General features: G+C 37.1%; 2 protein-coding genes across 3 annotated transcripts in view; one reads left to right on the forward strand and one right to left on the reverse strand.

Annotated features, from left to right (window-relative positions):
- The window catches only part of ITGBL1 (integrin subunit beta like 1), a 70904-nt gene extending 64289 nt beyond the window's left edge, over positions 1 to 6615 (forward strand). The window contains exons 8-9 of the mRNA XM_031059542.1: positions 4150 to 4263; positions 5761 to 6615. Of these exons, the coding sequence (XP_030915402.1) occupies positions 4150 to 4263; positions 5761 to 5852 (206 nt within the window). The 3' untranslated portion in view covers positions 5853 to 6615. The remainder of the gene's footprint in view (positions 1 to 4149; positions 4264 to 5760) is intronic.
- Positions 6616 to 6950: 335 nt separating this feature from the next.
- Positions 6951 to 24550, reverse strand: part of FGF14 (fibroblast growth factor 14) — a 381327-nt gene continuing 363727 nt past the window's right edge. For both annotated transcript variants that reach the window (XM_005424125.2, XM_031059543.1), the window contains exons 4-5: positions 16236 to 16434; positions 6951 to 13720 (exon numbers count right to left, since the gene is read on the reverse strand). In XM_005424125.2, coding sequence (XP_005424182.1) covers positions 13584 to 13720; positions 16236 to 16434 — 336 coding nt within the window. In that variant the 3' untranslated portion in view covers positions 6951 to 13583. The remainder of the gene's footprint in view (positions 13721 to 16235; positions 16435 to 24550) is intronic.

Here is a 24550-nt window from a genome sequence, read left to right on the forward strand (position 1 = left end):
TATTCTCTGAGGTTCTTACCTTGCAGTCTTTCAGGCTAGGAAATTGCATTAATGGAAAGAGGGCTTTTTAGCTCCCCCGCAGTGCAAATTGCCTATTTTTGTATATAATATGTCTGAAGGAGAATAGACAAAAAAAGAGACTGGTTGGAGGCTAGAATGCATTCAATCCAGACTCTGTGTGTCATTTCCTATATTTGTATGTCCCTTGCATAGACAGGAAAGAAATCTGCCAGCTGGAAAAACCAGTTAGGAACCCTCTACAACAGGCAGATTTCCAGTTTTCCCTTTGGTAACTTTTATTTCAGTGCAGAGGAAATTTAAATGGGGTTTCCAGCCCAGGCTTCATCTATCTGTATTATCACTTATCGGAATTCTCCCTATTGCACCATTTAATTTTGTTCTGGGGCTTCTTCCCCCTCAGTTGATGCAGTGTCATAAAAAATGAGAAATTGCACTGTTTCTCTTTTTTTTTCAGATGGGACTATCTTTAAATTAGTATATGTGTAAGAGTGAGCGAGTTACAGAAATGAGAAATGGAAATTACTCTGTTCTACTGCAGAAGTTGACCTTTTTTCTCTTAATGTGTGCCTCACTGAGATTTTTTTTATATAAACCAGGAAGGTGAAGGAATATGCTTGGTACCAATAAAATGCACTATGTAAGATTCTGTATAAGTATAAACATGAAAAATGATGTTGATTTTTAAAATATTCATATTACCTGCTATCTTTTTCTAAGGATGGCTGACGCCAGTTATTCCAGCCTGTGGGTCTTACTGTGAGAACAATTAGCTTTGAACATGTGTTGCAAGGATACCATTTACTTTGAGGCTTTGGGAGTAGATAATCCATTAGGAATTTGCAGATATCAAGAATTTTTTACCTCTGTTGGCTATGCTGCTGGGGCGTGGCTTGGGATCTGGTCACTTTTATAATCTGTAGCAGCCTGAAAGGTGCTCAGTGTTGTCTTTTCCAAACTGACCCATTCTGTGATTCTGTTACCCTAAATCCATACACAGAAAGAGTGGTGGGATTTTTATTTTTTTTTCCTTTGGGGGATATAATTTCTTTGGCCCCTGAGCACACATTAGAGAAATCACCTCCATAAGACATCTACAGTAGTGTGTGGCCAGTAAGCATCCAAGAAGGCTACTATCTCCTGCCTCTTCTTTGAACAGGATGGGAATCAGAGGCAAAGACAATCCAATTATAAATTCTATACATTATATTATTATAAATTTTGCTGCGATGCTATTTTTTTCCTTTTTTTTCCCTTTTTTTTCCCCCAAATCTATTCTTGATGCTGAGATATGTATCTGGAAATCATGTCTTACTGGATATACATAATATAAAACACCATTCATAGATAGTGAAGCACTATCCAGGAACCAAAATGGCAAATTTTTCTTTCTGATTCATTACAGTGAAAAAGAAATAAAATGATTACTGGTCAAATAAAAGGGAATTTGAAACCTGTGCACTAATGGGGGTTTTTCCATTTTTGTTGGAAACCTAGCCATGATATGCAAGTGCTAAAATGGACTGAGGATAGCTTGAGTTTCTGTATATAGGTTTTAATAGACTGTGAAGAGTCCTGGTTTTCAGCAGATAACTGCTGAACACTATCAGAAAATTGCACTCTGCTAATATAAGCAAAGTTGGGCATCCACATTCCTAGGCAGTTTTCTGAATCTTGGCTCGCTGACTGTGCCACCTGTAGCAAAAGCTCTTCCCAAGGCAAACAGCAACACCCACCACGCTGCTGCCTCCCTGGCAGTAAAGATAGGGCTGTACATGGTGACTGTAATGGTGCAGGATGTGGGCAAGGTAATGAGCCAAATCCCATCCGAGAGGAGCTGGCTGGCATCCCAGGAAACACCCTGCAACTCATTAGACTCAATTAAACTGAGGAGCCTCCCAGAGCAGCATGCCCTGTTCAGGGAGAAGACTCGATACATTTGTTTCTCTAACAGATTTTTGCATTTTGGAGCCTTATCTTCCTTGCTTGACTTGGTGTTAAATTTGCTGCATCTTCTGCAAAACAGTTTTAAACATCATGGGCATCCCTCAGTAGCAGGATCAGTGCTTGCTGATGCAGAATCACTTCAGGCTTCTTACAGTGTAATACTCTTAAAAACTGCTGTAATTTCACTAAAATCCTCATACTATTCCTCGTTATTTTCAGGTGTCAGTACCTTGCAGTTTCTATAAACAGAGGTATTTGTTTTAAATTGCCCTCAAGTATATCTTTGTGTACCTCTTACAGAGCAACCCTGTGATATGTCTGCTATCCTCCACTGCCTCCTTATACAGCAGCATTTTTGATCCTTGTAGGGAATGTCAGTATTTTCTATGCCAGTGGCCCTGTAAGCAATACTCAGAACCCACAGAAAAAGTAGATGCTTAATCAAATACTTCCATCCTCAAATGTTCTAATCACTAGCTCTTCCTGAATATATTTACATGTTCCATATGTTACAAGTTAAAGCATTTCCCTAAAATTAGGCAATGAGTTAATTTTTGTGAATTTGAAATAAGCATTAAATTACATATTTAATTACAAATTAGATACTCTGCTGGGGCTGTTCTGAAGTTTTCAAGAATTAAGCTTCAGTATTTATGGGAAAAGGAATGGAAAATTTGTTGCTCTCAACAGATGCAACTTTTTTTCTTTAAATATATTAGGATTATTACTATGGATTTTATTCAGAGGTCACTGAAAGAATTGGGAAGATGGAAAAGCATGATTTTATAGACTTTGGCTCAGGCTCTGTTGAGTAACCCATGAATTCTTTTTAGGTTATATTCTGACATAACCAAGCTTCCTTCTATATATTTTTTCTGTAATAATGCATTCAACACATTGGTGACTTTTTAATGGAATTATTCTGGAAATATTGCAGGAGGCTAGGATTTTCAACTGAGTTGAACTCATTTATAAGCATCTTCTGTAAAAGGTCAATAGCTTCTTTGGTGAGATTTTTTTTAACTCAGCCCCTCACAGCTGAAAATTTTGCACATATTCTTTGCTATAATTTATCTGGGCTTTTTACAATTATTTTTTTAACGTTGATTTCTGCTGTTACCCCTTCTTAGGGCTAGGTCCACAGAAGGATTTTTACTTAGCAGTTAGTAATATCCCCACTTCAGTGTTTAAATGTCTGAAATCTGCACAGGGCCAGGCTGCAGAAGATGAGATCTGTAAAAGCCAAGTCTCTTCAGCCAAATGCTGGAATAGTTCAGGAGGAATTACTATCTCCTTGTGGCATTTCTAGTTGCAGAAAAGCCTCTCTCACACCCTTCTCAGGCTTCCTGACACATGATTGTCCAGGGGCACATGTCACGTTCCACAATTCAGAGCCACGAACCTTCTCCTGAGGGTAAGGATGTCTCAGAGTCTTCTCTTCAAGGGAGGCTCCTGGTGCTCTGTGGGTTATGGCATCACCTGAGTTTGAGCCCACAGTCCCTGCTTTGCCTGTGATGGTATGGCCTGTCATCCTTGAGAAGAAGAACAGCTTGTCCCAAGAAGGGGTGTTAGGGCACAGTGCAGGAACGAGCCAATTGCTGAGCTGCCATTACGTGCACAAACTCTTTCTGACCTGAGCAAATGTTCAGTAAGTCCATGGGAGGTGGAGAAGCTTCATTCATGATAGTGAGGATTTTGGGGGCCTATAGATGTTAGTCTTGGGCACTGCTGGTCTTTTGTAAGCTCACCCCTAACAGCTTTAGATGAGGAGGACTATTTTCCTCCTGGGTGTGATTTTACTGCCTTCAGTAACAACAGGTTGGGGAAAATTTGAGCTTTGCTAGTACAAAAAAAGTAAAATAGAAGTTACTGGGGACAGAAGCCCTGATTGTAGGTCTCTACAACCAAAAGAAAGCTTCAAAATGTAAGTCCTGATTAATTGAAATAGCAGGATCAAAGCTATTAGTGGTAACATCCCGTCATACTCCAACTCATGCCAAAAGAATCCTTGCATTCAAAAGCCTTTTAGCTTGATTATTTTCTTTTATGCAACAGCCTCTTAGGCGGCAATTTTGTGCACACGCACATGTGCGTATGTGTGCATATGTGTGACTTGGGTTGTTATTTTCTAGCCTGAATGTGCCAGTACTCTTTGACTGTGAGTAATAATTTTTGTGATTTCAGGCTCCTGCCACTGTGGAAAGTGCATCTGCTCACCCCAGGAATGGTACATTTCGGGTGATTTCTGTGAATGTGATGACAGAGACTGTGACAAGCACGATGGTCTCATTTGCACAGGTGCAGTACAGGCTAACACTTAATTGCTTCAGGAAACAAACAGAGTTGATGGGAATTATGTTAGACAAAGCCCAGCTTCTCCTTTCCCCACTGATGGAGGAAGCACATTTGCTGGTTATTCAAACCTGCTGTAATTGTTTCTTCATGCAGCGCAAAGATCAACTTAAGGTTTCAAAACAACAGTTAAAAGCCTGAGTATGAATTTAAATAAGTAAGCCAGCTATGGAATCTACCAACAATTCTCTCTGCAATAGACTACAAGTTACTGGTTTTTGGCAAGGAACACAGTGCCATCATTATGGTTTCCTTAGCCTTTGTTCTTTTACTGGGCATTCCATGTGTGTAATGCATTTAAGTCACAGAAAAAATTCACTGGTGGGTTAGTAAAATAGATTTTTACAGGTTAGGGACATAATTGTGTGGGTTAAGAGAGCTTCCCAGCAATCAGACAATTGTCGGTGGGAGGCTGGAAGAGCTGATAGCTTTTCTTGTGATCTGATGGTAATGATTCAAGCAGCTTCACCTTAACATTGTCTGAATATGCAGGTGGCAGATGTTGATGGAAATGGGCAAGCTGCCAACAAATCCTTGTGACAAGCATAGTCACAAGAAGCAGCATGGGAATTGCTAAATTAACTCACTGGCTGCTTCCTGTTACAAATCTTAATTTTAGAAAACCTTTGCTGAGCAATTATTAGATGTGGAAGAACTCTGCAAGCCAATTAGAGTGAGAGTGGGAAGGCTGACACTAGTAAATTGTGTCTTCCAGCTAGCCCCATTAGCAAGGGTCATTTTCTGGAGGCAACTAGCCAGTATAACAAGAACAGGAGCTTTATCTGTAGTTCTGATGCCTAATCATGGATCTTCATAAAGTCAGAAGGAAGAGGAGTTTACATAGATACAAAGGTTATAGAGGTCTCAAACTCAGCATCCAAGGGTCATAAAAAATATTTAAATAAAATTAATAGGTGAATCTTGACTGTTCCACTGCTGCAAAATAGGACCAGGACATTTTTCACTTAATACAGAGTTTGAGATAGGATTTATTTGTATAGCACTTCTGAGATTTTAGGTTTAAAGTTTTTCATGCTCAAAGCCATGGTATAACTGCTATTCTGTTGATAGCTTTTAATGGCTTTTTCTTTATGAATAATAGTTAATCTTGTTTTTCTTTGTACCTGGAGGCACAGTGTGAACACTTAGCCTCACCAGCTGGCTACAAACACTGGTGTACAAAATTACACTTCACCATACACAATTTCAATATTTGCAATGCTGCTGATGGAATTATTGAGAACATGCTATTAATGCCATGTAAGTATAGGTGTGGGGTGGCTTCTTAATGCAATGGTACAGTAATTGCTTCCTTCCAAAGGAAAAAGGGGACAATAAAGGAACAATACATCTACTTTAGCATAGCCTTTTACTTCCCATAAAACACATTCTAATGTAGTACATTCCAATTATTATAATTGTCCTTTATTCATTCTATTCTAGGTAACGGTGTTTGTAGCTGTGGAAACTGTGAGTGCTGGGAAGGATGGAATGGAAATGCTTGTGAAATCTGGCTGGGGAGAGAATACCCTTAATGGAGGATGTCAAGGACTGAGGAGAGTTTTTTTTGTTTGTTTTCCCTTAGGCTGCTAGGACATTTAATTTCCGAAGTATCTGGGTGTGGGTATGCATGAACGCACACATACATGGATGTAAATACCTTAGAACACATTTGAGGATCTGCTCCTTAAAGAAATGCATCAGAAAACTAAACTAGGGAGCAGGACAGCCCAAGCTCTAGACGTGAAGTCATAAAATACTGGCCCTATGGAACTTCTCCAGAGATTTTTTGTCAATTCAGTGGAACCGATATTATACCTGTAATGACTATTTCTTTGAGCAACCTGAGGCAAAGGTATAAGAAGACCCTTTTTTTAATATTATTTACTTGGTTGTCATGTCTCCTTGTCAGTATGCGACAATTCACCTGTAGAAGAGTAACACTAGTGGAATATTGTCAAATAATTAGTTTGATTTGTTTTATGGTATTTGAAAAATACATTATTTGGCCCTTTCCAACAGTCCTGATTATGAACCAACTCATAAATTGAGAGAAAATATTATAAATATAATATTAATGATTTTTTATTTGGTCGGTTGTGTAACTGAGGTCCAATTACTTGACACTCATAGGCTGAAGACCCAAAATGTTTGAATGAGAACCTTTTCCACAGGAGAACTTTTAGTTTCTGTGGTTGATATGTCAGAAAGTTGGTTATCTAATCTACATATTACAATACTTTAAAATACATAACCTATAGAAACATATGGAATGAAACTAATAAAGATATAAAAGTATGATTGCCTATTCTGCATATATATTCTACAACTCACATGTACTTCTCTTGTACTGTTCCACATATCTACAGCTGCCTCCTACATGTAAAGCAAATGAATTTTTTTATATTACTAACTTTTAGGATTTTACTCTTAGAAATCACTGTTCAGGACAGATTGCCCTGTCACACATGGAATTCATTGAATTTAACTGCATTTGTAGAAGTAGGGAACCTGAACATCAACTGACTTGAAAAATCATCTGTGCTATGCAGTACCTAGGTCTCAGCCAAAGATGTTTGGACAATGTTGACAAAGTAATTAAAGTTTTAATACAGTAAATACAAACAAAGCAGTGGTATGAACAAAAATTTTATTTTTATTTTCCAATGGTGAAATGCTGCTCAGTGTGAAATTCACATTGAGTTATGAACGATGCACAACTATTGGGACTTCCCTAACTTATTTACATATGAGTCTCTCATTTTTTGTACATGTAGATTTGGCAGCCCTTGAATTCTTTAGAGCAAAAAAAAGAAATATACATTTTAGTTTCAAAAGTGTTTACATTTTGTGAAACCATGATTGAGCAATAAATTGATTAAATGGCTCAAAAATACTTCTTTTAGATACCAAACTTTAACATTGTGGTTTAGGTGCCAAGGTCCTGATTTTTGAAGAGGTGCATGACTCAGAAATAATGGAACTAAGTATTAACAAAAAAAAAGTATTTCCATTATTAGTCTAGAAATTACTTTTCTTTTAGAAAGAACAGTTTTGAAATAGGAAAATACAGTGGTACAGAACATGGGACAGAATGCAAAATTTAAAATTAATTTATTGAACTGCTTTATTATTCCCCCGTCCCATATAGCTTGCTTTTTAACTTTAACCACTTTTTTTTCCCTCTTAACCTGGATTCTTTCTTTCTAAAAATGAAGCTTGTGAAGCCCATATTCTCAGGGAGTACCATTACCAAACATCCAACTTATATATAAGCTATGCAGATAAATAACTAGACCTACATCCCAAAGCTGCTAGCTACTCTCTTACCAGATAACCAAAGTATCAGGCAGAGTTCTAAACTGTATTCATAACACATAAAGAATCCTCAAAGTGAAATTCATCTTGAAATTTTAATTTATGTTTTATACTTAAAACCCTAAAATTCCATGGAGCTCAACAGGAATATCTTCTTAAGTTTTAGCATATATGCATTTTGCCAACCCTAGTGTCGGGAGAGCACAAATTGTTGCTTTTATTTATATTTATGAATAATGAATACCGCTGACCTGAATCATCTCATAATCACTGGGTTTTTTGCATATACATTCATCTGCTGAATCAGAGTGTAAACAATGAAGGATACAAAGTTCTCCTCGCTTTCCTTCCATTTATATTAAGTTGTGTATTAAGAAAATACTACATAATCAAAACTCTATTCTGGTGTCAGTAGATGCTTTTGACTTGTTTCATGGCATCAAAACATTAATATATACTGTAGATCAGCTGTGGTATTTCAGGTACTCATTCATATATAAAAGAACAATTCTTTAGGTGGTTCCAGTGTCATATTTGATGCATTTTTGTCATTTATTTTAATTTTAAGTTTATATACTAAAAGAGTATAAAGTAATTTTTACTTTGATTTTTTTATACCAATCAGCTCCAACCTTTTTGACTACTGGATGGATTATGTAGTCATAGCATTTCAAAAAGGATTATCCAAGTTGTTTTTAACTTACATATGGAAAAAAATCAGAATATCTAAGACAGCTACTCTCTGTGGTTCCTTTAAATGCAATTATCAAACAAAATGGTGCTATTACTATAAACCTTAAAGTATTAGCTAAGACTACTAAAAATGGAATGTACACATTAATTCTTTTCCAATTTTTCTTTTGTTTCCTATAATGTTGCTTGAGCATTTCCCCAGCTCTTCATGCTGAGGTACTGGTGATGTGACACCCAGCTTATCTCTTTTGTGGCTCATTTCCTCTCTAGAAAGATGAAATCAGAAGGAATATGATTATTATTCCACATATTTGAATATAATAGCTGTATTAATAAAATTTTATCTTTTTCCCTTGTGTCATTCCCTGTGATGGGAATTCCAGGTACATAAACTGTAAATGCAGGAAGAGGCATAAGAAAGTGAAACTTACTACTTGATTTTTCACTCCTAGTGACTGTAAAAACCTGCTTCCAGGCCTGTGGCAAAAGGCAAAACCAAAATGGATAAATTGGGACTTTTTACTGATTAGATTGATAAACCTTATAAACAAAAAGATATTACAGCCTTGTTTTCTTCTTATGTGAGAAAGAACACAATCCAGAAGTGTGCCAGTGCTTCTATAATAGACTTGCAGGATTGCACCTATTGTGTATAACGTATCTGTAATATCACCTATAAAAAACCTGTGGATTGATTTGCTTCTATAATTTATTAACCTGCTTGTGATCCTTTTTTTCCCCACTAGCTATATTCTTTCTTAGAAACACATAGATGCATTTAATCATGTACCTGCTCTCACTTTCTGATATATTGCCCTTGCTTCTTTGCAGAATGACATCTCACTTTGTAGCTAAATGATACAGCTAAATGATACTGGGATGAAGAAAGCTAAGTTGAATATTTCTGTGACTAAGTAATTGAACAAAAAAATTTATTACATCTTTAAAAATAAGTCATAGCACTTGCATTAGTCATCACAGAAAAAAACCCCTGTTATTAAACATTTTAGAATGCATTGCATGAAATACAAATTTATCTAAAGAGCCATTTAAAAGAAAGAGAACCTTCTTATGTAGTCTAATTTTGCTTCCATTCCCATTTGAATGTAGCTGAATAATGTATTCTTTATAGCAATAAACAGATGGATCATCATGATATGCTTTTACTGCATGGACCAAACTGTCTGCTTTCATACCTCATTGCTTAAACTAGTTTTAAACCAAGACAAAAAGTTTCCCCATATATATAAATGTAAAGCCAGGGTTCTTAGTATTGTTTCAGGTATATACCATAGTCAAAGTGAATTGCTTTACTTTGTTTCTGGTGAAGGGCCTGGGAGGGGTTTATTACGAACCAACATTTATGAAAATGACAGTATATTAAAAATCAATTGAGAATGGCTAAAAAACCCAGAAAATGAAGCAAAAGCTCTGTTATGTGAACTACAAAGCACTTAAAAGGAGCTAGAGACCCTTCCATAGGCTCTATCATGTGATCAATCTCATAAGGATTCTTGTGAATTTATAAAATTTTTGAAGTACAGCAAAATGGTGCTTTGTTGAAGTAGTTTATATCTCCTCAAAAGTGGATCTTTAAACTGTGCAGGTGTGACCAATTTTGCCAAATAGAACTGTAGCTGAAATACAGATCAAAAAAGAGAAGAAAATGACTGTGCAGTGTTAACATATAAAATGGCAAGATGAGGTTAGATTTCAGTGTGAACAGTCTCTAAGAGATTAGAGAAAACCCAGAAGAACAAAATACAATGCAAGCATGCAAAAGACCTGGAACGCTGCAGATTCACGGACAGCTGCACATGTAAGTACAAAAACCCCAATCTGTAAATACAAATTGATTCCATCAGGTTTACTATACAGTACTTTAGTAGTAACAGACAGTTGAAAACAGCTTTCACTTAACAGCAAAATTAATTTTAGAGGGAAGAAAATGGTGAAGTCTCATCCTGGAGAACAGCAAGAGAGGTATTATATTAAGGAGCTGAAATTTTCTTTGGCATGGTAAAGGGGGAGAACTGAGTTTGCCAACCTATTTACATGAAGTTTCACCATCCTGTGGCCAGTGTAATGATGCTTTGCACAGTCTACTTCTTACATAAACTTTTCTGTTGGTTTCCAGTATGCCTTCATATAAATGTTTTATTCATCATGTTGAATCTGTGTATACAACAAATAAGAATAAACACAAACTGTACAATGCAGACAAACTCTTTGCATATATGTATGTAAATTTGTAACACTGACCAACAGTTCTTTGACAGACACAACCTACAACATGCAGTTAGTTCATCCTTGTCGTACTCTTCCCATGCAACAGATGAGACAAAACAAAATTAAAGGGAGGAAACAAAGCACAAAGTATACCTGTGTTATGTTTAAACAGACTGTAGAAAAAAAAATTAGGGCAATGATTCATTGGATTAAACACTCATATGAATTTAGCCCACAGAAACAAAACCGGAAAACAATAATTAAAAAACAAAAACAAAGGCAAAAAGCTGTATTTCCAGTATGTACTAACTGCTTAAAGAAATTAAATCTGCCCTTAATTATAGCCTCACAAACTGGTTCACAGATCATAGTTACTCAGGACCAAAAGGTTAATGCTGAAAACAATGTTTATATAGGATCAGGCACTGAACCAGATCCTCCTTGCATGGCTCAGCCAAGTCTCCAGCCCTGTCTCTCCTCAGGCTCTTACACTGGGTCTATAAGAAGGCAGCTGAATGGGACATGAATTCGTGTATTCCCTCCTCATGAATCAGGTGAGAGAGAAGGTAGCCTTCAGCTGTTTTATCTTACGTGAAATATTGTGAAGTTCTCCTCTCACAATTGCAGGAAGGCCTGGGGCCACGGCGGGACCTGGCCGCCAGTGCAGCATCAAGGCTGCTGCCTCTCCTGGGTCCTGCAGCGCAGAGCAAGCCCCCAGCCCGCCATCTGAGTTGCTTTGGTTTGATTTTGTTTTCTCAGGGATGGTGCACAAATCCCATTGGACCAGATGGGATGAGAAGGGCACACTGAAGTTTTTAATAAAGTGTTGTTTTTCCCTGCGCACACAGATTTAGTGCTAGCAGGCAAGGGCACAGTCTTAAGTCAAAGTTTCTTTGCATTTTTATCACAGTTTTAGATTAGGTTTGTATTTTTTTTTCTCTACATGGAGAACTCATTCCCTCCCTAGAAAGACCCAACATCAAGCATTATCTTGCTGTTCTCATATCACACTTACAAAAAGAAGTCTGACCTACAGAAAAAAGAAAAAGTTTATGTAGAATTTAGCAGCTTTACAGTAGCCTCCTTGAAGAGTGCACTAAATGTTGCTTATAAAAACAGAACACATTTGAAAACTAGTATGAAGAGTTCATTCAGACTGAATCAGACTGTTCAGCTGAGCAGACAGGGAGTTTGAAATAATCAGCAGTCTCTGTCAGGGACTTCAGGACAAAGATGTGATAAAACAAATTGCCAGAAATACAGTGCTAAAAAAGGAACGGATGGTTTCCTCTTTTTGTCTTAAAATATCAAGGTAACAGCAAGAGGCCAAGAGAGTGTTGCCACACAGTTTCTAGACTGAGATACAGTCTGATCTTTGCTGCCATTTCTAAGAAACAAATTCCTTCTTAAGCATACAGAGAGTGCTTATATTTTTCAACTTCTGAAAGCCTGTGACTAAATGTGCAAAAACTTCAGTGGCATCTCTGTGGCATTCTCTTAATCTTTCCCCTGCCCTCCTTCATCCCCCGCAACACTGGCTTAATTGTTCACAAGTGACAAACTCAAAGGGTTGATGTTGTTCCTGGTAATATGATCCAAGGCTTCAATTTTATGATGTTTTTGATTTCTTCTAGGTTCATGTAAGAGAAAGTACAGTATATAGAGATCAAGGCAAGGCACCTTCAATCTAGCAATTTGGTGGGCATGTTATCCTAGGAAGCTGGGTGGAGGTACATACTGGGATATCAGTGAAATACATAGGACTGGACTTTGCATGCTTAGCTAAAAATAAAAATAAAGTTTTGTAATATGTCCAGTTTTAAAACGTCTTTTTTTAAAACACCAGAAATATTAAACTATAATTTGTAACTACCCTTTGCATTGGTGCTGCAAAAAAGAACACAACAACATCCTTGCCCATGCTTTGCTAAGTAGGTGTGGGATTCAGCCAAAAATAACAATGGCATTAAGTTCAGTTCCTTAAAAACAGGAAAGGATTATATTTAAAATGGATTTAGGTAGCGCAATTCTGATTAGTCTTACTTTTTTTTCTTTTGTTGGTGGTGGTTGTTTTTCAAACAATGAAGATTTAGTAGATGAAAAAATGAGCCTTAATTCAGGCCTACAAGGCCTACAAAATTCTTTGGACCCACTTTTCCAAAAATGAGTGGGTCTTGCTCGCTGGGCAAGGCAAATGTTACCATTACCAGTAAGCCTGTGATATGTATAAAACACACACACAAAAAGAAACTATAGGGATGCCAAACACACGTTTCAGAAAACTCCCCATTGGTTGTGTTTGACACTCTTCCCTCCACTTTAATGCCAACCTCAGAAGCACAGTATCTGTTACTAAAGAGTATTCACATTTAATCAATATTTTAAGCCAGAGACAATGATCCTATTCTTTATAGATATAATTTTTTATAATAGGTTTTTGAAGGCTTCCTGATTCCCTGATTGCTTTCAAAACTAAGCCACCGGCAACACTTAAGTTATAGAGAAACACAATCCCTGCAAAAGGTCACAAACAGTGGAGCGAGCAGCCTTATAAAAAAGGGAAGAAGAGAAATCCATAATAGCACAGGTTTACAGCATCTAACTAGAAATTACTTGATTATTTGTGTGCTACAAAATAGAACTTAAACACATGGATTTTGCTGAAACTGGACTCAAAAAGGGATTATGGGCAATTGTCAGCAGGCAAGGTATCAAGTGTACTTGTGAAGTATGTCATTCACATGAAGTGTCACAGTCACAGAAAAGATATTAAAAAGGCATTCCAATATCTGGTAGGGCATTCCATGGTCTGAGTTTAGCTGGTTCATCCAGGTGTCTTCTCATTGTGGTGGAGCTACATGTTGAGATTTATCCACTTGCAACAACTCAGTTCAGAAACAGGAACGGGCAAGCTGGTGACCTGCCACAAGCTGATCCACAGACACTGCCGAGGGGAAGTCTGGCAAGGATAAATCACTCAACTGTACTTGGGACTCGGTAAAGTCACAACACCTGTGAGGATCTGGCTATGTCGTCTTGCTCTTATTCACTGGTTTGCCTCCATTCATTATTGCAGATGCACTTGTGCTTTTACTTGGAGTTACCCCAGCCTTTGGCACTGTTTCTCCAATATCATGCAAAGATGGTTCTCGGTACATGGCAACTGAGGGGAGGGAAGAGAAAGAGAGAAGCATTTTAAACAATGTATCACATATGAGGGTTCAGCTCAAATAGGATTAATTTTCTATGTTCCCCTTGCATACCAGGGAAACTGTTTCTTTTGACGATGCTGGTTTTGTACCACTGATAGAATTACTTGACCCTCCAAAATTCTCACACTTCTGCCTCTGACTTAAAAATTCAGTAGGAAACTGCATTCTTCCTTGTTTAATGGACACTATATCTTCTTGGAAATGAAAAGCTGGTGTTGATTCTTTGCATAAGGCACACAAAATTGTACAAGTGAATACCCATGTGTATGTATATACAACCCTTAAATAAACATTAAATAAACATGTGAACTTTTAGAAGTAAAATGTGTTAAGACAGATTGTAATTAAAAAATGGGATCATACAATACAGTTGTCTAGACTTAAGTGTTTTTTCTTAGTCGTAGATTGCAAGACTAGGCTAGGGTCCAGTTCTACAAAGTTATATGTACATCAGTCTTCCAAATCTGGGGAATTTGGCCATGGTCTTTTCTTCAGGTGTGCCCTGAAGAAATATCCAGGATATGTGGAGAGTGCAAAAGTTGTTTGGGGGTTTTCCTACCTCATTTCCAAAAACATATGCAGTAGCCACTGATCTCCACTGAATGTAGAAGTGCAGAAAACTCCAAATTAAACTATTAACTGAATTCTTAGAGGAATTAGAAGTTTTTCCTTTGGCTTCAGTCCCTATCTCACCCCTTCAAATCCTTTGAGGGAAATACATGTATTCAATTACACAGTTCAAGCATTAAGCTGCCTTAATGATTAATGCTCTTGGATAATTCAATTTCATTTTCCATGTCACTCCATCAGGTAATATTTCCACTTATACCTAACTCCAGTTGCATTTATTTATATCAGAGCAATGTTAAAAGAGGTGTCACAGCAGTCAAAGGAATTAATCATCACACTGATTTCCAGACTGGGTGTGTGCTACCACAGAGAGCACAATTCCTTCATCCCTTGGCTAATTAGAGTAGGAGGCTGGAAGATCAAAGTACTGACCTTGATCTTCGATGGTGTGAAGTTTCATAATAAATGTAAAGGGCCCCATAGCATCATTAACTAATCAAATACTTGTTCTAACATTTCCAGTGACATAATCTAAATCCTTTTACAGCTTCTTAAAGACGGAAATTAAATGTCTTCTCTAGAGTACATAAGGCTGGTTATGATCTATATCTTCAGAGTGGCCCATAAATGTGTTTAGGGCACTTAGCTGATTAATTAAAAGAGCTTAGTGAAATAACACTGTGACCTACAAAATTATCACATTGAACAACATGAAATGGAACTATGAAGTAAGGAATTATATAGCAGAGCTGTCATATTTGATGATTCTCATAGGCAATGTAAATCAAGTTATTTCTAAGCATTGTCTAAGCTATTTTGATGAAGTCTGATCATCCAAAAATTATTTTAAAACTTAACTTCTTTGCTAGTACATACAAATTTGCATTGCTTTAAAAAATGCACTGGCATTCCCTCTCTATAAGTCTTAGTATAAAAAGATCAAGATATAAATTATTAGTATTGTTGAGAGCTTATGAAACAACTGTAAACTTTCACAAGACAGGGAAAGCAAAAGGCTGACTTCAAATAAACATAAGTTTATTCTGATTCTTTCCTTATGATGAAACTAAAGTACTTGACAAACTGATCCTTCAATCAAAAATTTTAAGTTAAATATCAAAAGAAATTGGATTTCTAACCAAAGCATTACTCAAGTATATGTTTTCAGATGGTAAGAAATGAGATAATTTTCAGAATGACTATGACTATTTTCAGAGGCTATGTGCAGGAATTAGGACAGCAAGTAGTGCCATCAGGACAAGAAGAAAAAGGCAGCATATAAATACATATGTATGTATTTATATATAAGTACATACGATAACACAAAAGTTTCAAGATATTAATGGATTTTTCAGAGAATGTGACATCATTTTGGTGTGTAAGGTTACTGTGATTGTTATTTGCTCCTATCTTGGTTTAAAGGCCAACTTACATTATATCACTTGGCATAGTGATACATCATGATTTATAGAGAGACCTTTGTGTTTTGTATTAGAAAGCTTTTACTTTAAAATGCTGACATTTCATCCATTCCCTATATAACTCCCAATCTTCAATATTCATTATCTCATTCTGCCCAATGAAAGGACTATTTTCTCACTGCAAGTTTCACAATAATTTTTGTCCCTAACAGTGGAATATTTTAAAAGCAGCACAATGCTATTCCACAAAAAAATTCTTTTCTTGTAGAATGACCACTTAGTCCATGGAAAAATGTTTTACATATGCCCTTTGTAGCATCACTACACGGAAGCACACAACTGCTCCATGAAACTTGGGAGTGGCATTGGGATGGGCCGCTATGTGAGGCATGCATATGGAGTAAGGGCAATTTGGACACCATTCCCTCTTCTTGTGAGATGTATAGGAGTCTGCCAGAGATGGACTGAGCCTCACCTTCCAATGGCTTGGGTAGAAAATGAGCTGCTGGTTTTGTTTTCTTCACTCTGTTTCCTTTCATGACCTGCCCCTCTTTGTTCAGCCCCAAGAACCAGGCCCTTCCGGACTCCTGTTGTCTGTAGAGCATGGACGAGTAGATTACATAATAATTTTCAAAAACAGACTCCTTGAATTTGCACTCTGGTGTAAAAAGTTCCTGTGGGAAGAAAAACAAATGTTAAATGGTATCTCTAAAGTGCAGGATTTGTTTTGTTAACTTACAAATACCTTGTGATACGTTTTACATATTATTTAAGATAAGGTTCTGCTCTAAGATCAGGAGTTCTGTCTTTGTCTGGAAGACCTCCAGTGAACTTATTTCACTTCCCATGCATGCCTCAGTTTACCCATCTGTGCTACAGAGATAGTATATTTTTAAAGTAGAAAGAAAGCCACACAGGCATAAGAACACTATTTAAAATACAGGCATAATTAATGTTATTATGCTTCTTTCTCTGATAGGATGGATTTATAAAGATTAAGAAAGTCTATGCAAAAATAGTATTAATAAGATAACAGTTGTTCTGTTTTAACAGAACGCAGCAGGTTTCCTCTTGTTTACAGCAACTAATATTTGATGCTTAAGGTGCTGCTACCAAAATTCAGCATTCCCTGTAGTCCAGGAAAATACCACTACAGGGAAATACTATTCTGATATACAAATTTTTGGACAAAGAATAGTCATTCTTACTGGCATCCTCAGCAAACATTCCAAAACTGGATTTTTTTTTCAGAAGTCACATTCAGTAACAGCAGATTAACCTAGAAAGAGTTTAGGATAACTAAGCATAAACATCTGTAGTCCAGTAGCCAAATAATTTTAATATATATATATATAAATAACACAAGTAACTAACAAAATAAACAGTATGAATATCCATTGAGATAGAAATTACCAAAATTCTTTGAAAAAATCAGCAAGTTAATGAGCAAATAAATATACATTTAAAATATCACAGGAAAATAGGATTCCATGTGAATGTGATTTTCTGCCTGTGGACCCATCTGCTGAAGCCTGTAGAAAAAATAAGACATAAAAGGAGGAGGTAGATGTGGGAAAGGGGGAAGTAGCTTGCTAAGATTTCAGAGCTCAAAGTTCTCAGCTCTGAATACTCTTTATATTTCTTTTAGTTTTCTTTCCCAAAAAGCAAAAAAAAAATCTGGAAACTTCACATCTTTTCACTTCTCTATTCACAGTATTTTTTTCCATTTCTTTTTGTTCCTGGCCCCATGCAGTACTGAGTTAACACCCAGCAGGCAATGTATTTTCAGGGTCTCTATGCCATCCCCAGCTGCCTATATATTGTAAGAATTTCACAGCTGCTTCTGCCACAGATTTACTTTCTGGAAATCAAAGTCCTTAAAGACACAGTTCCCCATACCAAAAAGCACAGATTAAAGGCTTTTCTGAACGTGCACTGAATGTCACTTGGTGCACAATCTAGTTCTCCTAATACAGTGGGGTACATGGTATTTGTCCTGCCATGGCTTAAGTTACCACCTGTAAGCAAAGCTGTCTTGATGAAAACCAGGCATACTACTAGCAGTCCCAATCTTTGAGCTTCAGATTTAAAAAAATTATGTATTTTATGCATCAAGAAACTAAAAGCAGGGATCAGCTTGGAAATAATTTGCGAGCCTGCCCTAAAATAGGTTGCTTTGGCTGTGCCAGCCAGTACACTTAGTGTCTACAGGTCAGACTCTTACAGGATGCAAAAAAAATTCTGAATTATGCAATGGCCATCTTTTTGCACTACCACATCTTTACCCTCCATGTGTACAACTGCATACCAACTGCATATATAGGGATATGTATATATACACATGCAAAAATGCAAATAGAGACTGTACTAGAGGCACTGAATACTGATGACAGGGAAACACCTTAACTGCACAGTCTCCTTTGCCATGGGGCTTTTTCTCTCTCTGTTCAAAACTTTAAGACATCTGTTGTTTGTGTTACTCTCCTTTCTCCTCCACTGATCTCAAATCACAGTAGGGCTCAAGGAGACTCAAAATAAAACCAGAAGGCAGGGAGGCATGCTAGAGGGAATGCCTGTTAAAGCCTAGCACAAGCATTTACATGCGAGTCATGTTCCTTGGCTGTTGAAACAGCAGATGCTAATCAGGAAATGCCTACACAGCTCTCCTTATTGCCTCCTTCACTGAAAATGCTACCCCCTGTGTTCCCCATGAAGTTTTACTTCCTTGTAAAGCTCAATTACCATAAACACTACTTCTTAGCCAATACTCACATTTTTGTGCTATAAACAAAAGCTGTTTGTCATTCTATGTTCCTCCCTACTAGAGCTGCTTGGCTGCCTCTAAACACTATTTGTATGTTTTCCCTAACAATATCCATTATGATACTTAAACAAGGTTCCTTCAATTCATATCCCTTCCCTGAATCAAACCAGTCTCTTTCCTCTCTCATTTCTTTGGCATTGCAGTAATGTTTCTGACAGTGCACAGTATATGAAGTGGTAGGGATTTACTTTACCAAGTAAAAATACCAAAAATATAGATTATGGCAATGCAATTACTTAGCTACTCCTGGTTGTAGACTAATATACTGGACAAACTGGCATCATTACTACTATGTAATTATAAAAAAAAACCATAATACTCTGATTTTTTTTTTTTTGGTACAAGGAAGAGTCAAACCCACAAACCTAAATACTGTATTCTGCCTAAAACTACTCCAGCTATCCTACTCCAGATATTTGGGTAGGACAACACTTTGGACAGAGTTTGCATTCATCCAGTATATTAGGAGGCTATTCTGCCTGGGTTAAACTCTCAGTCAAAAAGCCCCTTAAATGTATGTTACTTTAAGACAGACTAATAGTTCCAGCAGTGTGGGGAGTATTCATTAATGAAAATCAGGCACCTGACAATTACTATACTGAACTACAGACACCAGTTCCTCTAAGGAAAGACTTCTGAAATGGCCCCTTCCCTGGGGCTTAGGTGAAATTGAACATTTCTAAGTTAAGAGTGATGCCTAAAGTCTTGCCTCAGACACTGTCTCAGCTGGCTGAAAATTGCTACTGTATTTCATACAGTAAAGTAGCCATAACACCTAAGGTGTTGGTGCTGCATGTACCTAGGTCAAATCTAGATCTGCATATCTTAGACTTAACCCAGTGAGAACTCCCAGAAAATTACTAATGTGCTAACAGCACTGACCTTAAAAAAATAATCCATGGGTGACTTTATTTAAACCTATTGTTGGAGTAGAGGCAGTACAGGGTGTTTTACAAGGGAAACTGAGTGGGGAGGACACTCCCCTAGGCTACCTCCCTATCTGTATCCAACCTGAAGCAATCCAAATCTGCATCTGGCTGACATGAATAATTTAGATCTTCCCTGCAAGAATGACTTTTTGGGTTTTGATCCCAGGACATTTTGTATTAGGAAGTGAAAGAAAAAATTGCAAAACCAGATATGACTTGCAAACAAGAATTTGCGCTCAGGATTTCTCTTTCAAGGTCAGAGCCCAGATTTAACCTGTAGTTTTATATTAAAAGTGGTTTTATCCTGTCAAAGCAACATTTGAGAAATAAAGTGTATACCAGCTGCCAATTTTCAAAACCCCAGGCATGGGCTTTGGCTGTGAAGTGCAATCTGAGACAGCTTCCTGGGTCCCAGAGAAGTGAAGGACGTGTTAAATTGCACTTCGCTGAGAAGAATTTTCACTTGGATATTTTTCTAGATTCTCATCAAATTTTTGCTTGATGTGAGTCCTATTTGGAGATATTTTAATTCTAGCTGCAGTAGCATTAATTGTTAATTAAAGATTGTGAGTTCAAACTTGTGGAATCAAAAGTTCTGTCATTGCAGAATTCTTAGTTTTGGGGCCCCTGCCAGCACTGCCAAATCTTAGCATTATGATACTTAAACAAGGTTCCTTCAATTCATATCCCTTCCCTGAATCAAACCAGTCTCTTTCCTCTCTCATTTCTTTGGCATTGCAGTAATGTTTCTGACAGTGCACAGTATATGAAGTGGTAGGGATTTACTTTACCAAGTAAAAATACCAAAAATATAGATTATGGCAATGCAATTACTTAGCTACTCCTGGTTGTAGACTAATATACTGGACAAACTATTCCAAATGATGGGATTTTACCTCATGGAATCATGTGGTGGTATCAGAATCTACTTTCATATAAGAACAAAACACAAAAGAAATAAAATAAAAAGAGCCATTATCCACTTCTAAATTCTGTGAGTTTCTGAGCAAAAGAGCTCAAGTTACTTGTGGTGTCAACACAAAGATATACGGGGTTGTTGGAAAGTAATTCAGATGACAACTGAGATGAATTCCCTACCAAGTAATGTCATTCTGTCAATCAAAAGCTGAGGTCTGACATGATGAAGCTGAGCCTCAATGCCAATCAATAATATGGCCCTGTAGCAAGTGGCTATCATTCAAAATCAAAGTACAGCAAACTTAGTTGTCCCACAAGCCATCAAGTAATTGAAAATATTTGAATGGATTATTAGTGTAACCTCCCATTGCTGTGATTTCACAATTTAGTTTGTTCAAGCTAGTTAGCTTTATAGAAGTTACACATACCCATTCTGAGTCATGACTTTTCACTCAAAATAAACCCCACAAAGCACAGCATTTTCCTATACCAGTTCTCAGAAAGAAGAAATATGCTGTGAATCACAGAGTTACAAAGCAAAACTAGCATGACAACACAGCTAGCCACATAGCTTCCAGACATTGTTTACAAATTAGATGGACACCTGCAGTTTTAAATTATACTTCTGGTCAGTAAATCAATAATGAACTGAACAAAAAGTAACCTTTCATTGCACACCACGAGGGACAGCATAATAACCTGGCTCTGCAATGGTCAGCTGTACCAACAATAAGGGCTCCTACAAAAGTTTCCTATCTTCTAGTCCTGAACCTTTAAGCCTCTTTAGTTTTGTGTTTTATTCTGAAATATATGAAGGAATGGCATTGGTTACAGCTCACAGAAGTGATAAAGCTAGTAGATATCCTCTTGAATTGTAACCAGCAGCAAACAAGGAGGCACAACAGGACTTGTTAATCAACCAGGCAGCAAAAGCACAGCTGTAAGCTGGACTAGCTGCAGTTTCTCCTTGGAGCCATGCAGAAAACACAATTGCAATACAAACTCAAAGAGACTGCCAGGCAAGGAACAGCCAGGCTAATCAAGCACTGTAAAAAACCCTGACACTATTCATTACTTGCACCTAAAAGTACAGGTATGGAACAGGACCTCAGAACTTTTGAAGTACAGTCCATGTGGAATCTGCCTGATGCAAACACCTCACAGTCAAAAAAAACCCAACACATCCAGTCAATGGTATCAGCACAGTAGGAGGTGGTTATCAACTTTTTTTTTTTTTTTTTTTTGTAGAAATGATGACAAAGAGTTCTTAAGAACAGACTGGAGAAAGGGCAACATGAGCTTTGTGGAGGCTTATAGGAAATTTCTGCAGAGAGAGAAAAGCAGCACAGAGTCAGCACAAAAGTGTTTTGAGAGTTAGAGGATAGCAACACAGGAATAAAAAAAAAGGAAATGACATTTTAATAGTGGATAGAAAGGTTGGAAATGACTCATGAAGACTGGTCTTAAGGTTGAAAAGAAGCAGTCTGCTTAATGAGGAAAATGCACTCAGAAAGAAGTTAAAATAGTCAAGGTGGGAAATGAACTTTGTGGCACAGTTCTGAACGGAGACTGTGGGGGTAGCACTGTGTTCCTCAGTGCAGAAGGGGAGGATGCTGCAGTGATCAAAATTTGAAAGGATAAGATCCCAGAAAACAGCTGCAGTGGGTTGGAACAGCAAGAGGCCTTGTCACAGACATATTTGTGTAGCAAAACCTGTAAGAACAGGAGGCTTCTCCTGCACATTACACTTGGAATACACTTAAATTAATATTCCAATGACTTGCTGCACATTGAATTAGGTGAGTTAGACTACCTTCCTACAGTAAACCTAATTGACAAGTGCTTGTATAGGAAAACAAAAAGCAAAAAAAAAAATCACTTAATATTTCCTGTCCATAACACCAAATTTTTTCAAAGCTAAAGATGTCTTAAGAGTCTGCAGTTTGAAATCATCTTGTGCATGAGCTCCTCTTCAAATGGCAGAAAACACAGCAACACATGGTTACCTGCTTCATGAATTATATTCTATTCCTGCAGGTTGAGAAGACATTTAGTGTATGTGGGCCTAAAAAAACCCTAATAAAAACATAATTTTTAAACATCAGAACAAGAACAAGCAAAGTTGGGAGAATTTTCTATGTGCAAACTGTCCAAGTAAGATACCAAGGAACACAAGACTTTAGTTGCCACTGCAAGCTTTGCAGTCAATTACTAACGCCAAAAGTAAAGGCAGTAACAACTGAACCTGAAAATCCTATAGATATCCTATAAAAGCAGCAAACACTCACAGCCCCTTTCAAACACTTTCCACCATTTTCTGACAGAAAATTTCCTCAATAAATTACAACAGCCAGAGAATGCCATTATTGTCTCTAAGCTAATGTTATTTCTATTTCTGAAGATTACTAAATGTGGTCTTTTAAAAAGGAGAAAGTTATAAAAAGAGTATTTGCTATCCTGCAGGTTAAATTCAGGGATGATTCTTACTGGTTAAAGAATCACTGAGAGTACATTAAAATCTCAGTGTGTAAAAGGAAAATTTTATCTACGATTTCTGTATCTCACTTTCAAGTTTTTTAAAGACTTGAAAATGTGGCTACAACTGCTTATACACAAATAAGACACTTTTGACTAAATTTAGGTAAAAGTCAGTGTAAATTAAGATTATTGCAAATATTACCACTTAACTAGGATTCTAATTAGCACACATATGAATGGTAATATTGATCATGTAGCAATTCTTTTATTCATGTACATTCATAAGCACCTCAAATAAGGTCATGAATAAAATTCACATAATATACATAAAGATAAGCTAACAAAAATAGTTTGAACAGATATCTGTGTGTTTAAGAGGATCACAGAATCACAAAAGAGTTAGGAATGCAAGGGACCTCTTGAGATCACCTAGTCCAGCACTCATAACACCGATCAAAGTCTGGCTCAATTTTATGTGCAGATTGGAATCATGGAATCATTAGAGTTGGGAAAGGCCTCCAAGATCATCAAGTTCAACCTTTGACTGAACATCACTACGTCAACTAAACCACAGCACTAAGTGCCACATCCAGTAATTTCTTGAACACCTCCAGGGATGGTGACTCCACCCTTTCTCTGGGCAGCCTGGTCCAATGCATAACCACCCTCTCAGTGAAGAAATGCCTTCTGATGTCAAACCTTCCCTGTGCAGTTTAAGGCCATTTCCTTTTGTTCTGTGTCTGTTTGCCTGGGAGAAGAGGATGACCCTCACCTGCCTACAACCTCCTTTCAGGCAGAGTGATAAGGCAAAACCAGAATATACCATCTTGGTTTACAAAAATTTCCCTACTTCACAACAGATAGGTTACCTTGCTTACAACTAGAAGCTATGACTATATTAATCTAGAATTTATTAAAGGCAATAACATTTTTTTATGGAAGGCAGAACACATGCTCTTTCATAAACTTACCATTTGAAAGATGAAATAATGATGTCAGATAAAAGAATATTTTAAATAATAACTGCATGAATGATACCAAATTACTACTTATATATACTAGACAGGAGAAGTCATATATTTCTCTCTCCTTCTTAGATAAAAGCTACTATTATGTTACAAGCAGTGCTCTGGTATTAATCTTTTTTTGACCACTATCTACAATTCATAGCCATCAACTCAGTGGGACACAGCTGAAATAGAACAAATTTCTTTCATATGAGCATTTCCGATAAATGTTATTTAAAGTTGGACGATTTGACTCAAAAAAAATGACTTCATGTTTGTGAAATGCAGCCCATCATGAAGATCAGAAACGTAATCCTCACACTGGGAATGAGTTAGTAGAGGTTGTTTAAACACAAGTGAAAGTTTGAGGCAGCAGCCTGGAAAAGGTTACTAATTTTCAAAACTGTCTTCATGACACTCATTTCAAAACTAGAATGCTTCACTAAATGCTCAAGAGTAGAACCACTAAAAAGGTGCTGCTTCCCCTGAATAAAAGAAGCAAAATTTATTTTAGAAATATTATTAAGAAGCCAAATTTGTACCCATGGGTTTGGTCTGGGAATGGTCTGCAGCCCACCAAGAGCCATCACATAACCTATGGTCAAGTATCCTCACAGACACATGAAGGAGAGAG

This window comes from Geospiza fortis, unplaced genomic scaffold (genome assembly GCF_000277835.1).
Source record: "Geospiza fortis unplaced genomic scaffold, GeoFor_1.0 scaffold84, whole genome shotgun sequence".
NCBI classification, from domain to species: Eukaryota; Metazoa; Chordata; class Aves; order Passeriformes; family Thraupidae; genus Geospiza; species Geospiza fortis.